We start from the raw sequence: 16,643 nt of genomic DNA on the forward strand, positions 1-16,643 counted from the left end.
CCACAGCATTGGGAATGTTTGAGATGGTCTCTACCAAGTGACACCTAGCAGCTGTTCCAGAGATTTTTGCGTGGTCTCACACTCAAGGGCTTTGCCTGTTGTGAAGATGTCCATGGTGTTTCTGTGAAGCTGAGGTATGGCTGCTGGAAGGTTGCTGCTGTATGCTGGCCTCTCTTTAGCTCTGTGTGCACTGGGCATGCTGGCTGTGGCTATCTGCTCAGACCATTGGTATGAAACTGATGCCAGGAAGCACAGAGAGAGGTGCAAGAGCATCACCACTAAGAGAAATGATCCTGGCTTCATTTATAATTCCAACAACAACCTGCCTCTCAGGGCCAGCAGGTCTAGGTTGGACCGCTGGGAAGGGAAACTCCTCTTGGCACGAAACAGGAGGCAGATCTTTGCTATGAGTGCAGTCGATGAGTGCAACAGACAGTACAACTCGACCAACATGGGGCTCTGGAGGAAATGCCACCGACAAGGATTTGACCAAGAGCTGGAGGAGCTCATTGCTAAAGGTAAGGGCTGTTTTTTACCAAATGAACATGCCAGGCCCTCCTGAGTTGGGCAGAGATTGAGCAGAGCCATTTGTGCTCGTAGATGGGAGCTGGTGTTTCTAACCTCTCCTTGTGATGGGTGAGCTGGCCTTGCTGGTCATTGCTTCTCAAAGCACTGCCAGAGAAGTTTCCCGTGGGAACTCTGCTGCTGAAGTGAGGGGTTTGACAGTGGAGGTGAGAACAGACACACCCCAGAATGTCTCTTTCATGTCTCTGTCTCTCTAAGCTTAATATAGTGAGCCCATCACCATGGTATTAGATTATTTTCCACATACAAATAAAAAGTATTAATAAAGAAGACATTGGGGGTTTATTTCCTTTTTTTTAAAATAATTTTTTTTTGACCCTAGTGACTCAGGCAAAGTACAGATTATCTTACTGAAGGCTACATATGTCTACGTTTCATAATTTCCATACCAAATGCCCATCAGTTCCAAAATACATTGTTTGTGGTGATCACATGTAGGGTTTTTCTGTCCTCAAATGGAGAGTAAACAAAGAGAAATGGTCAAGAGCAGGAGGAAGCCCAGCTTACTGTTTACACTGAACTATGTTTTGGAGTGTTTTCCATGTCTACAAAACATTACACAAATTTATTAGGAGTGTTAGAAAGGAATTGTTTTCTCTTGGGGTGGAGATGTATCTGTTTGCCTGTAGCATTTTTGTGCTGTTATTTTTTTCCCCCTTGTCTTTTGGTCCTTCTTCTTCCCTTTTCACCTAAACTATCAGTTCAAGGTGATGGTCAGCTTGCTTCAAATGTTTCTTTAACTCCAAGTATAGGAAGGGGAGATATGCATAAAACCCACCTATAACAGATACATCTTTTGCAGGATTATGAGGGTTTCAGGAAAGGATGTCAGCATCTTTGCTGCCCGACTGCATGGTTACTCCATACAATGAAATAACATTTCCCTCCCATGATTCTTCTGCTGCATTTAGATGATTCCCCAGTGGTTTATTTCCATCACAGTGAAATCATGGCTTTGTGCACTATGCAGTCTTCAAAAAGACTTGTTTTCTAAGTGTGTTCTCTGTCCCAAACTCCCTTGATAGCCTGTGTTAATTCCCTCTTCAGACACTGTGAGCAGAATTATTGCTTAAAGCTAATTATTCATGAGGGATATACTCTCACATGTGTTTGCCAATGTATATATTTTGTTCCATATGTTTTAAAAGTGAGCAGTAGAGCTGAGTAGCGTGGTATAGACTTGCACTGAAATAGTACAAACAAGTGGAGTAGTAGGGAACTTAGATCACTAGTTGGGATCCAGTCAGTGTTGATAGTGGCTCTTAATGTCTAGCTGCTGTTTAATGACCTCTTGTGAAATTCATTGGTGACTTTAGTCTCATTTTAGTGGATATATGAACACATCCAAACCCTGTCAGCACCCTGGTACCCATATGCTGGTTTCAGTGCAGAGGGAAGGATTCCGCTTGTCCATGTAGGTGAGGATGTGGACATGCTGGGCTGGCTGTGGAGGGCTGGATTGCTCTGCCACGTGTGCTCGCTGTGCTTGGGGCATAGATAGAGAAACTCAACCTTAACAGCAGGCCGAAGTGTCACTGGAGCTCACCTTTGGCAAATGGAGTTTCAGTTATTAGAGAGGTTTTTCATCTTGAAATAAGTAAGATTCATTCCTCTTTCACCACCTGCCATGTCCTGGGTTCAGGAATGTCTGTTTCTCCAGCCAGAAACTGCTTCAGTTGCCTGGTGCTGGGTTATGTGTCATGGAAACTCTGCTGTTAACCATAAAGAATGTGGCAACTCAACTGAGGTGGATAAACACAGGAAAAGAAATTCTTTGAAAGACCCTACTGTAATTTTTGTGTGTTTGTGTGTATGTTGAGTGTGTGTGTGTGCAGTGTACTGACTCTAAATATAGAGCATTTAGCTGGTAGCAAGAGATTCTCCAGCTCAGGTACAGTGTGCATTCCAGCACACATATTCCTGGACACAAATGCAGATGGCCAGGTAGCCACTTCACAGAGATGCTGCCCAAGGCCAGAAGTGCAAATTGTGCACATAAGGGAGGTATGTGCAGATATCAGTGTATGTCACACCTTGCCTTCTTTAAAGGTTTTTTTGATACAAATTCAACAAACTTCATTGTATGTTGAGGGAAACGTTAGAGGAGGGAGACTGGTAACTCTGAATATCAACGTTATAGTTCCTTTGATGGAGTGAGGATCTGCCTGTACTATAACTCTCAGCCATGATGAAGGGTCACATTCATTAGCACTAATGCTATAGAGGTGTGTTCCTTTGGCATCTCCAAATTAAAACATAGAAAAGCAAGTATAATGGAAATCTGATAAACTAAAGTATTTGACTTGCTCAAATAAAACTGGAGATATTACAGAATTACTTGTCCACTTCAAGTTCTGTTAAATCATAAAGAACTAGTGGATTTTACTCTCCCCTTAGCAAAAATGTGATGTAAAATACTAATTTGTAAAAAATCTTTGAGTGCTGGAATTACTGAGTTAGAAGGAGCCAGCTTTACATGGGTAGTCAGCTAGCATCCCTGATCCCACCTAAGGCCAGCTACTACACTGTTTCTTTACAATCCTCAGCTATATGATGAGAGTGGAATGAATTTGTTTGCCATCTCTGACCAATGTTGATAGCAGCTATGGGTTCCAAATGAGGCAGGTATTTTAGGTCCATCCTGGCAGTATATTTTTGCTTTTCTAGTTTTAATTCCATGCTTGTCTGATGTTAGAGGTTGCAGGCATGGATGCCAGGGCAGAGCTTGCCCTGTGCAGGTGTGAAGAACTGCAGATATTCTCTTCCTGTAGTACTCAAATACCCTGACTAGGGTACACATTCCTTCTCTCTGTATGAGCTCCAGGGCAAATACTGTATAAAAGAGGATGTCATTGGTACATAGGCCTTTTATTCTGTCTTCTGACAGCTGTTATCTTAATTCTGCACATCTCTTCTGGAACTGGATAAACTAATGCAGGTTCTGGCCCCAAATGTTGTGTGTGCTATATGTAATTGAATGTAAATACTACTGAGGGTTGGTAATTCTGGGTGGTTTTGTTTGTTTGTTTGTTTTCCTTTTGTTTTTTGTTTTCCTTAAGCTGGACAGGATCTAAGTGATCCCTGTCTTTTGAGATAGATCCTACATTTTTCCCTAGGCAAAACTTCCAGTATTGACAATGGTAGGTTTGTCTATCAAAGGATAACAAAAAATGGTCATTAAGAGCTTAACTAGATTTGCAAATACCCTGCAGTTATTCTGCTTATGAACTCTGCTGAAATTAATAGAAGCTGTAGACAATGGCTTGTAGCAGGATCAGGTTCTATGGTATTGGCAATATTCTGACACTAGTGGTTTTAAAAGCCAGTTGTTTCAGAATAGTCTGGGTCAGTTCTGTAATTCTATATGTATTACTTTTTACTTTCTGGCAAATAAAGCAAAAGGTCTATGTCAGGTTTTCCTAGAAAAACTGTAGAGCTGTTACTTCAGATTTCTTATTGGGAGATTGACAGACACTAATAGCCCTGTTTATATTTCTTTTATCCCCCTTTTTATATTTGCATAGAACCCAGTTGCATATTTCAAAATAATAAGGCAGTGAATTAAAACAGATTGTTGCAAGTGAGCACTCTCAGGGAGAGGCAGGCAGGTATGAGACCAAAGGCCTGAAGAATATTCTAAAGCTTCATCAAAATCAGGCAGTTCATTTGTTCTTTTTGTTATCATGGATGAAAAAAAAAATCAAAACAGAAACAACAGAAAATACAGTAAAAAAATTATTGGGGTTGCATGTGCAAACCCAGGGCCCAGAGTTACTAACTTTTACTCATCTGACTTATCCTTGATGTGTTTGAATGGGCTATTTGGACTGAGGGAAAGTACTCCTGTACAGAAGGACCAGTAAAAAGGAATTTATGAAGCTGGGCATCTGATTCTACTTTTGTATCTGCTCAAGTCTTTTAACATCTCAGGACTGGATTTTCATTCCTGATCCCTAAAGCCTTGCAGAGTCAAGAAATGCTGGCTCTGGGTTTGTTCAGCGCAATACTCTAAGCCTCTTCTGATTCTCAGGTGTCTGTCCAGTCTCCTCCATAAATCAAGTATCCCTTCTTCTGAACAGTCCTTTGAATACAGTGTTCTCTGTATCCTATTAGATGCACTGTTCGTCTGTTTACCACTGAGTTTCTAGTTTAAGTGGTGTTGTCTCACCCTACCACAAAACAGTGAACTAACCACCTCCATCAATAAGCAAGCAGTGAGTTGAAATGCAGGTAAGTGTCCATTTGTGGCAGGGGGAAGACAGAGTTTATGTCCTGCTTTGGCAACCAGCAGCTCACTGACTCCTTATATATGACTTGTAGTGACCCAGAAAAACCCTGGAAGCCACAAAGTTCGTCTGCATCCAATGGCAAGCTGCTCAGATACTTTCCTGCACTAGTCAAGAGGAAAAGGAGAAAGGAAAAAAAAGGAATTACATCATTTAATTATAAAGGTACAATAAAGTAGATGAAGAAGTTGCACAATAACCAGAGTCTGTTCCATTTAAACAATTACTACTGAGAAGACCTTTCATCTCACTTTTGGAAGACTGCCACTGAAACCTGTCTGGATAGGGCTCTACTGCCTGCCATTGGGATCCAATTTTATAATAAAAAACCCCCAAACCAAACCAAATTGCAATGACATTATTCCAATCCCCCTTCTACCTACTTTCTTCCCTGAAGATCAATGGAAGTAATAGTAAATCCTGTTTAAAAAGATTTTATTGTGAATATACTTAGCTCATGCCATTACTGAAGAAAAACCCCAAAACAACAAAACTACTAATTCCTGTGTAGGCTACCTGCACTCCAAATAATATGCAAGATTTCTGGGATAAAAGCATTCTGGTTTGGTGTGTCAGATACATGGCACAACTGAGGAAGAAAGGCTTACCAGGACTACTCTGTCCATCACTAGGGATTATTTATACACAGTATCACAGTATCACCAAGGCTGGAAGAGACCTCAAAGATCATTGAGTCCAACCTGTCACCACAGACCTCATGACTAAACCATGGCACCAAGTGCCACATCCAATCCCCTCTTGAACACCTCCAGGGATGGTGACTCCACCACCTCCCTGGGCAGCACATTCCAATGACAAACAATTCTCTCAGTGAAGAACTTTCTCTTCACCTCGAGCCTGAACTTCCCCTGCTGCAGCTTGAGACTGTGTCCTCTTGTTCTAGTGCTGGGTGCCTGGGAGAAGAGACCAACCCCCTCCTGGCTACAACCACTCTTCAGGTAGTCGTAGACAGCAATAAGGTCTCCCCTGAGCCTCCTCTTCTCCAGGCTAAACAATCCCAGCTCTCTCGTCCTCTCCTCGTGGGGCTTGTGCTCAAGGCCTCTCCTCAGCCTCGTTGCCCTTCTCTGGACCCGTTCAAGTGTCTCAGTGTCCTTCTACACAATTGAAAAAGTCTGAAGAGAGCTCTTTGCAGTTATCCTTAAGAGTACAGAGATTTATTTTCATAAAACATACCTTACAATGCTGTAGGTTGGACTTTGAAAATGCAGTGATTTTGCCAGGTAAATTAGGACAGCCGTTTTCTCATGCCTCCCTCATACGCCAGGGAATCCAAATGCTCTGTTTAAAATGTGGCCTTGAAATCCCAACCGTTTTTCAAACGGGTTCTTTATACAAGGGACTTTGTTGATGTCTTGATTCTAATCCCAGTGAAGTCAATACTAAATGTTTTATTGCACATGGTGATGCAGCAAGTTCAGGCCTTTAGTGTTTCCTTTGAGGTTAAAACTGTCCCTGGGTAGAAAGGCCAATGCAAGGTCTGTGCTCCCATCTGTCCCATCTGGAGGGATCCAATGAAATTTAAGCAGTAGACAGTCTGTGAGTTGACTCTTAGGCTTCCCAGGTATTTAGCCTTCACTGGTTTTAATGTCATAATTATTCTCAGTCTGTTGATGTAGACTGGAAGTTAAACAAATGCATGTTTCTAAGATATGGCAAAGACATCTGCTCATTCAGAGATTTTCTCAAATAGTTTGATGGATGAAATCAGTGGTGTTTCATGCATGTGAGTTCCAGGAGGATTTGCCCCATGGTACTTTAAATAAGCAATGTTAATATTTTAATTGAATCAAACTTAAATAGCAATTCATTAAAAGGTGTCTTTACCACAAGTAATGAGAACCTGACATGTTCCTCTGACACATCTGAGATAATTAGTGTGATAATATATATCTGCTAAAAATAAGAACATACATGTAATTTAACAGAGCTGCAACTGTTTTTAATCATGCTGTTTTAAAGAGCAAATTTCAATCAAGCTGTTGGCTTTCAAGCCAAATTGCGAGCGAAGACAAATGGAAATCTTGCCTGAGTAAAAATGACAGGATCATGCCCTTCTCAAGGGAAACTGGTATTTGCTGAGCTGCCTGCAGGACTGCGTGCTTAATTCCTGTTCATTTAATTGAGCATCCAAATCCTTTTGAGAAATCTCAGCATTTTTATCCTTTCTCTCTATTGCTTGAAAACTTTTAAAGCATTGTGGAAAAAAGATTTAATATGAGTGTTGATGTGTTCTGTTTACTGTAAAACTGAACCCAGGAAAGATTATTTTACTTCAATAGAGATGAAATGATCTGAACTCTTTTGTCATTTCCAGCAATAAAAATCCATCTCAATATTGCCTTTTTTTTTCCTTATAGAAGAAGTCTTTCAGTGTATTCTGAATAACTTCAAGAGTGTAATGAGTTCATTAACTATTGCAGAGCCAGTGACTGAGGAAGAAGATTTAATGTCTTGTAGGTTCTGAAAAAAAATTGACAATCATTTATAATGTAAGGTACTTAATGGCTCACTGCTGACAAAGTGTTGCTGGAACCCTTGAGTGCATATTCACCTCTTTAAGAGCAAAAGAAGGAAATGAGATGATGTTTCTTAGTTTTTAAGGAATAAATAAATAAAGAATGTGGATTTTAGAATCCAAATGCCCCTAACAGACCATTTAGAATAAAATTCACTTAAAATAAAGGATTATAAACTAACATATTTTCTCTGCAGGAGAGAAATCAGACTATAAAAAGGAAATGTCCCCATTTTCTTTCTCATAAAGCCTAATTCTTCCACAAATAAATATTCAGATCTGCCCAGATGAGCCTGCTGAAATGGTAATCCTTTGTAGGTAACTACCAAGAGCAATGGAAGGAGTAGTACTGCAGTTAGGACAGGGTTTACAAAGCCAGAATTCAGTCCAAGATCTGCCATAGTCTTTGCTCATGACCTGAGGCAAGTGACTTAATCTCTTCTACCTCAGCTCAGTAGCAGTATAATAGGGATTTCATTCATTATTATTAATACCAGTTAGAGTTCTATCATGGGATTTATGAGCCTTAATCATGGATGAGAAACCATGGACTAGAAAAATGTCCCCATCCTTTTGACATGTTACTGCACTTTAAATATTGGTGAATAATGCAGCCTTATGAGAGAATACAAGGAGATGACAAGGTAATTATGTTCAGTGTGACCAGTAGTGGTTTCAAAACATCACCAGGCTAACCACACTTCTGTAAACTCCATGAAATGCAGGATTCCTTGAAGAGTTATAAAGAAGGTTAATGAATAGGAGTTGCAGGTGTTTATGAGATGGTCTTCCAAAAATTGAAGGATGGCACCAGAAAAGTCATGGGTCATATCTGCTTGAAAAATTAGTAAGAAGATGATGGGAATTGACCTCTTTGGCTTACTGTAGGAAAAATGGGACATTTCATTAATGAAGACAAGTAGATTGCATCAATGAGATAGATACTGGGACAGCAGTCCACAGCTGCTAAGAGAAACGATGCAGTTAGGGTGATGTCTTTGGGATAATGATATTTCTACCAACATCCCAAATGGATACATGGAGAGCTAGATCACATTTGTAAAGGTCAGAAAAAGAAATATTGAAGTAATAAAGACATGAGATAACGAGAGCCTGGATGGAGAAAGAATGTGCAAAATTTAGACATCCCCCGGATCTATGGATGTAGTGAGAGACATGAGATGAAGATGTTGCTCCAATTGTTGACCAGAAAAACAAGGAAAGTAATAGCCTTGGGTGTGATGATCAAGAGGGGAATTACTGAAGAGAGCATATAGTGAAGAAGAGAGAAGAATATTAGGAACTCTGCTTTACCTATGATAAGCTCTGTTTGGTATCTGTATGTCCTTGAGGGAGTATTAGAGAGACCATGGGTATGGACCTGGGGAGACAAGTTTGTGTTGGAGGGGTGAATCTGAAAATTGCTGCATGGAGATAGTAGTGGAAACTATGTGACAGAAATTACCAAGGAGTAAAATACAGAAAGAGAAAAGCTCCATGAACTTCTGGCAGAGCTGAGAGAAGAAGAGTGTCTGAAGGACATGAAAAAGGGGGAGATTCAAAGGTGGTGCAAGACAAGTGATTGATGTCATAAAGAAAGACACCATTTCGGGTTGAAACAGCACAGGAGGCTACTGAAGGTAGCCAACATGCTACAGCAGATGAGAACAGACTATCCAGACTATGCTGAAATCTGGCCAGTATGTTATGTAGAGACTTGGGCAACAGAAGTTGGAATGGAGAGGAAGCTGCACTGAACTGGTGGGGGAAACTCAAGGTGGTGTCATATTCAGAGAGATTGGTGATGAAAATGGAGGAGTGAAAAAACCATATTTAGAGAGGAAAGTAAATATTTTAAGATGAGACTATTTTAAGAGGAAAGAGATTGAATAGTAATTGCATTATGCAAGTAAAGAGACAGAGGAGTGTGAGAGGTTAAGAAGAGAGAACGAGAGGACAAGAATGGCCATAAGGAAAGTTAGGAGATAGAATAAGACCGGCTCAGTATCAGATCATAGGATGTTTTTTGTATGTGGGAGAGAAGAATGAAGGAGTTGTAGGAAAGGAAGAAGAAACAAAAACCAAAACTATTGCAAGATGAAAATGTTACTTTGTCATTTTCCTCATAGAAGTCCTGAGTGAAATCCTGCTTAACAGCTAAATTGGGGGCTGAAGGAAGTGGGAGGGTCTGAGGAATAAGTCAAATGTGGGAAATAGTTGGCTATGACTATGAGTCTGAGACTTAACTGTGTTGGACTGGGGTAGTACATCTAGGAAATGAGCAGCACTGAATAGAGGAACAGTGTGTTTATAGTGGAGAAAGTTAGCCAGGCCACTAGAAATGCTCTACTATGTGAGATATGGCAGAAACAAACTGGTATGGGTCAGCTGGGATTTGGGATAGCAAGGCAGGAATAGATAGGGGAATGCAGGACATAAGGTCTGTGAATAAGAGAATGCAACATGGATAACATTGGCATGTGGAAAGGAAAAAGAAATGATAAAGAGGGTGATAAAAGATTGAGAGCAGGCAAGGAGTTCCTAATACTGATGATGTGAGGTGGCAGAAAATCCAGGCAAGCTTAGTATGGCTAAGGTAGTGGCTGATGTTTATTGTCACAGGGATGGTCCAAGCAGTGGAGCAGGAAGGTGGAGGGAGAACACAGGATCCAGTGTGAAGCTCTGTCTTTTTGGTGACTGACAGGATCAAACAGGGTTGTAGGCTGAACAGAGGACACACTGAAGCAAAGCTTAAGGGACGGAGAGGTCACTATTACTGACTCTCTCCTATAATTTTTCCCTACCTTCATGCTGTGAGTTCATCCTGTGTAACTGTACAGAATTGTCAACATGGTTCTCCACAGAAGTCTGGGGACATTGTATACATTTAATTTTATTTTTACTATTTTAGTTAAAGCTGTTTTAGTTTCCCAACTCATAGGTCGCTCTCCCTTTCTCTTCCCCTTTGGGAAGGGAGAAGGGTTAATAGAGAGCATCTGTCACGTGTTTAGTGGCCAGCCCAGCTGACAACTGGAAAGTAATTTCTCATTGTTAGTCCTAACTGCATGAGCTGACATTTTGCTTTGAATTTCATCCCTTTTGTATTCACCAGATTACCCAGTTCTGCCCATATGATATTCCATAATGCTTAAGGAGAGGGAAACTTATACTGATCAGAGAGACAAAGGAGACAGCTAACAGGAACAGGGGAAATGGAAACATTCAAATAGCTTAATGGGCTCAAATTGGGAAGTTGGATAATTTCCATCTCAGACTTCTGCAAGGTGTGGTATGTAACATTGCAAGTCCAGTAAAAAGGATTTTCAATAAACCTGTCTAATTAGGATAGCACATTAGGAATGAGCTGTAGCAAATCTATATTTAAAGAAAGGAGAAAAAGTTGTCCGGGCCACAGTGGACCTTTTAGTTTAATCATAATAATATTAAGAAGAGTTTAAAGTAAGTTCTCAGAACTTACTTTAATTAATTAAATGCACAAGGGGAAATGAAATAAGCATACAACATATGTTTTTCTGTTTGAAGTGTGTCAAACTATTCTGATGTATTTTGCTAGGAAGGTTACTGGGTTTCGAGGCAAGGGCATTCTGTAGACCTAAATTATTCAGATCTTGGTGACAGATTTTATATTCTGCCCCTAAGGAAATGCTTTGTTACAGCATTAAAGTAATTAGTACCAAATTTACACTGTGTTTAAGGAACTGACCAAAGGAAAGCAACCAGTGCTGAGAAAGGGAGTATCAAGATGAAGGTCAGCAGTAGATTTCCTGAAGTAGGAGACTAACCTTGTTTAATAACAGGGTAATAAGCTTGTTTAATTCAGAACAAGAGGACACAGTCTCAAGCTGTGCCAGGGGAGGTTTAGGCTGGAAGAAATTCTACACAGAGAGAGTGATTGCCCATTGGAATGGGCTGCTTTGGGAGGTGGTGGAGTCACCATCATTGGAGGTGTTCAGGAGACTTGATGGGGTGCTTGGTGCCATGGTTTAGTTGATTAGGTTGTGTTGGATGATAGGTTGTATGTGATGATCTTGAAGGTATCTTCCAACCTGTTCTGTTCTGTTCTATTCTATTCTATTCTATTCTATTCTGTCATTAATTATATTGGAGCAGGTGATAGCTCTTGTTGGGCAAGACATGGAAGAGTGAACTTAAGACATTTGCTGCTCTCACAAAAATGAGACACTGTCAAGAGAAAGAAAGCCTGGAATATCATATATTAAGAACTAGGTGATGTTGAGGCCTGGGTGGTAGGAAAGATGTGAAATTTCTTTAATGTGAACTTTTGGTCCTGGAGGATATGTTTATGTTGTGCGACAAATACCCTCTGTTTTGCACACTGGAATTCTGTTCCTCTAGACATCTAGGCTATGAGGAGATTTGGGCTCAGATGGCTTTGTCCCTGCTCAGGTACTGCAGTGTGTTTCCTTTCAGAGTGGGAACAGTGCATACTTGAATCTCACCCAGCATGCAGGTGGAATGTGACCACAGAATACACTTCCATGGCGGTACAGGGTTCATTAATGTACACTTGTCTTGAAGTGCAGACAGAGAGCGGTAGAGCAATGACCAGGAGAAAGACAGGTGTGATTGAAGAACAGAGCTGACCAGATATTTCAAGTAAAGAAATGTTGAAGTCATGGGCAAGGTGCTAATCAAGCACCTTCAAGGTGCTAATCAAGGAATTCAGAGTGGGTCCAGAGTGGAGTTACTAGTGTGAGGAGACTCATGGAAAAATCTGTTTTACAAATATAATTGTTAGCCAGAAGGAACAGGGTTAAACACAGGAGAGGAGGAAGGTCTGTTTGAGGACGTTAGCAGTGTGTGTGAGGGCCATGAGTACGCGTAGGCTGGAAGCTATGCTGAAATGGGGCTCTGGAAGGAGTGATGAGGCCACAGTACTTCTAACAGATTTTAAGGATGAAGATAGATCTCTTTAGGAAGTATATGTGATATACTTTCCTGCTATACAAGAAAAATGAGCACGGTCCTTTCTAGTGCTGTGTCCTTGTGAAACATGCCATAGGACTGTGAAGGATTTCATTTATTATTACTATTCATTCCTCTTTTTTTTTCTTTTTCTTTTTCCCCAAGGAAGAGCATATTCAGCTGTGAATCAAGCAGGACCTGCTTGTAGGAGTGTTTGTCACTGGGCTGCCTGATAGCAGCCATAGGTGACTGGTGAGAGGGGAAGCAATGCAAGACAAATCCAGTTGCACCATCCCAGCTGCTTTGCCTCTTTCACCTAGGTCTGAGCTGCACTTTATTTCCTTTTTGTGACATCCCACACATCTAGGAAGGACTTGGGATGAGGACTTTGTGCCTTAATGCACATTTTACCTAACTTTCCTTTAGATAATGCAGTTAATAGGGTTTTTGTTTCTTCACTCCTTTGTGTGCTTTCATTTCATGTTGCCTTAACTCAGTGACAGCAAAAGCCTATTAGATTATCAGCCATTTGTATTCACAAACCAGGAGTGTGCAGAGCCTTCAATTTCTTCATTAAAATACTTTATATAAAATAAAAGAGATTTTCTGTACTATATTTAAGCCTTCAAGATGGCTGGCAGCAGCAGAATTAAACTCTTATTTGCACCCATTTAAATTACCATGAGATGTATAGTTCAGCTCACATAATGTTTGGCTATTTAGCTGGTGATGCTGGATGAATTACCTTATAGCCATTAGGATCTTGCCACAGGATCCATAATCTTATGAAGGCTAAAGGCACCCAGTCCCTGGGTTTTGTTCAGTTGTGTGTGCACCAGCAGGCCACAGTTCTCACAAAAGTGTTGTGGAAAAGATCCTACAGGGAACAGAAGGGCTCCACAGCACTAGAAGTAGGAAAACATCATCTGACATAGCCTCTTGGGCTATAGTTCAGCTCCCAGAAAAGGTGGAAGTAGGGTTCCATCAGTCAGGATGGAGAGAGATAAGGTGGGATGCTTTGCTTTTCTGGATATTTGGAAAACCTTGCTTGAGACTCAGAGTAGCAAACCTGCTGTCTATGTTACTGAAGAAACTGTTACCCAGCTTTGTGCCTGAGTACCTGTAGGAGCAGGGTTACATCTAAAGTGGATCAGAAAAGAGATTTTTGATTTCTACTTTTGTGGAGGAATGACCTTAGCCTTACAAAGAGCAGCCTCTGTTTTGCTCTGGGGGAACTAGAAAGGGTGGTGGCAGAGACTGAGGGAGAGAGACTGGTGGTTCTTGTGCATGTCACATATGCAGGAGCAGCTAAATGTGAGGTTCTCTGAGCTGTGTGAAGGTGAGGCAGCTGCTTTTTAGGAGATGTGTATCTATGGCAGAAGATCACGGTGCTGTATACTGCTGAGGGTTGGTAACAAGGGCAGAGAGAAATGGGGCTTTCTGCTTATTTCTGTAGATTTGAAATATCATTTTGTATCCAAGAGGGTGGAAAGGTCTTTTCTACCTGGGGAGCCTCCAGGTTTCAAATGCTACTCCTTCGAATTTTTTGATCCTGGTGGGAAACTGGGAAAGGTAGCCACAGACTCCCAGCAGTGATCTCAGCCTTGTGGGGATGGGAGCATGACAGTAACATGTCACACTGACTATTCCATAAAGTCCATGTTTTCCAGTGATGAAGTGATCTTGGCCCCAGGGATTTGTTTCAAATCTGGGGCAGAGGTCTTTAAACAAGGGGTTTCATGTGGAAATGTGGGGCAAATTGTTTAAATGTCCTCAAGGACAGGAGGCAGAGTCTACTTGAATGGTTGGAGGGAGGTGTATGTCAGAGTAAGGTCTGGCCTTAAAGTGACAATGATGGCACTACAGAGATGACTTTTCTCTTCCTTCTCAACCTTTTCCTCTTAGCCCTGCAGTCAGAAACCCTGTTCTGTCCTTGCCCATGTCCCCTGCACTCTGTGCCACATAAGAAACTGGTAGCATGTCTTTCCCCCTCTTCTTCATCCATTACTGTTAGCATCTTGCCTGTGACACAGCAACTAATTGCCTTGTCAATGCCTTCAAATGAAGAAGAAGCAGCAGGGGCAAACAAACTCTTCAGCACCCAAGTCTTCTTTTCCAGTGAATGTGCAAAGACAGAGAAAAGAGAAAGATGCAGGATTTCTTTGGCAGAAGATTGCCTGTAGTGTTGGGGCATGGGGAAGTCTTCAGGCCTAAGCTTTGCTTCGCCTGCTGCCAACCTTGCTTCGAACCAAGAGGTGATGGCATCCATTTGGTAGTGTTGCTGTACTTCAGCCAGGGTGTGATTCTTGTCTGGTAGCATTAGGACAACTGGAAAGACATGTCTTCTTGAAAAGTTCTCCTCCCTTTGAACGTAGCTCATGGCATCTTGAAAGTTCCTGGACTTGCAGTTTGAGGCAACTTGCACTTAATTGCTGTGGTGAGATGGTACATTGTAACTGCCACTATGAAAATTAGGCTGCTTGAATTTCATCTTGGGCATGTGAGTTAGGCACTGAAATACCTCCTCTGGGTACTTAAGACTTTTCAGACTGTTTGTAGGATGCATATTTCACTGCATGTCTTTAGGCCCTGCATTTTTAAACATGATTGAATTGTCTGTCTCTCAGAGGGGACAAATTGCCTTGTTTTTATGTATCTTGGTGGTAATTTACACCAGGGTAGGATTGGTCTTGACACTTAGGGAGCAGATACGAGCACTCCTCCATTCATTTCAGTACTTTCTTTCCAGGGTTTAGATTTGTGCTAAAATGCAGTTTGACCTGCATCTCTCCTCCAGAACAGGAGCACAGCATTCTGTGTGGCATTGGAAGAGGCCACAGAAACTCCCTGGGAGGTTTGATGGATCCTGGTTGATGAACTGGTGCCTTTCCTTGAGCTTGTCTCATGCACCTTGGACCCCTTCAATGTCAAAATGTATTAATCAAGGTCATTGGGGTCCATAACCTGGGCTGTCTATATGGGGCAATTTCACAGCCATAGCCTTTATCACAGTCTACCCCTTAAGGCAGGGCAGCTCCTGAGGTTAAGTTTTCATTTGAGAAAGTTTTGCTATCCATCACAGCAATGACCTTGAAAGCTGACATCGCAATTTAGGCATCTGGTGCACATCTGTTTGAGTCAGGAGGTAGAGGCAACATGTAAAATACTGGATGTGGATGGAGGAAATAGGTCAGAAGTCCTCACTGTAATCATCAACAGTTTCTCTTACCATCAGACTATTCCTGTTCAAAGGCTAATATATAAATTATTCTTCCTTTGTTTCTAAGGGGCTGGGAGCTGAGAAGTGACTCTGACATTTCAGTGGATTGCTGTAAAGAATATGGAGAAAGTTTTCCCATGAAACATGTAGGAGCCAGAGTTTACTCATCACAAATGCCAACCTGGTTTCAAAGGATTTAAGAAGGCATATTTTCTGCTGTGCTTTGTTTGATGTTTTTCTGTTGATATATTGTCTTCATAGCTTTTTCATCTGCTAATTGCTGTGTGGCTGTGCACACTGTGGTCTTTTGGCTGTGCTTGAGTTTTATGTTAGACACAGTACTTGATGATTCTTACAGTTCTGTTTAAAGGTTTAGGAGGGTAGCTATGTTTGTAGCTCTCATGGCTTGAGAGGTAACTTCATTGAAATGAACCAAGGGAAAGCAGAGATGCAGTGGGTACCTGAGCACTCAGGCAGCCTGAAAAAAATGTCTTGGCAAGATGATCTCTGGAGTCTGCTCTTCATCAGATTGGAGCATCATGTTTGAAGCCAGAAGGTGACAATTGATCTTCAGTGATGAAGGGGAGGTCAGTGTGGGAATGAAATCACTGGAAATGAAAACCTGGAGAAAAGAAAATGGAACAGGATTAGATGAGAGTCACACAAAGAGAGAAGGGTAAAAGAGGAGGAGAACAGAAGCACTGGTGAGCTGTGATAGCAGTGGCTAGAGGGGGATCAGCTCTTTTGTTGAGTATGAGGGCCAGGATTTAGCCTTGAACAAATATTGAAATGATAGCATGTGCTTAAAGATCATGTTTTCCTTTGACTGTTAGCAAACTGTTGTACTGACAGCATGTTTGTGGAATATGTGGGGAGAGCCTGAACTCCAATCCTGCCTGAAAACCAGACTCGGGATAAGATTTTTCTGCTAAAGATGCCCTTGGGTCCTTGCTGTAGTGTGGACAGGACAAGGAGAAATCTGTGCCTAACCCTGTGAATCCTAAAAGGGTAATGTTACCTTCCATTTATATCCATTCAGAGCCTCCTTGGGGGCAAGTCTCCCACCAGA

General features: G+C 41.5%; 1 protein-coding gene across 2 annotated transcripts in view; it reads left to right on the forward strand.

Annotated features, from left to right (window-relative positions):
• The first annotated feature begins 136 nt into the window (after window positions 1-136).
• Window positions 137-16,643, forward strand: part of TMEM178B (transmembrane protein 178B) — a 209,445-nt gene continuing 192,938 nt past the window's right edge. For both annotated transcript variants that reach the window (XM_009903018.2, XM_054168133.1), the window contains exon 1: window positions 137-518. In XM_009903018.2, the coding sequence (XP_009901320.1) occupies window positions 137-518 (382 nt within the window). The remainder of the gene's footprint in view (window positions 519-16,643) is intronic.

This window comes from Dryobates pubescens, chromosome 15 (assembly GCF_014839835.1).
Source record: "Dryobates pubescens isolate bDryPub1 chromosome 15, bDryPub1.pri, whole genome shotgun sequence".
Lineage (NCBI taxonomy): Eukaryota > Metazoa > Chordata > Aves > Piciformes > Picidae > Dryobates > Dryobates pubescens.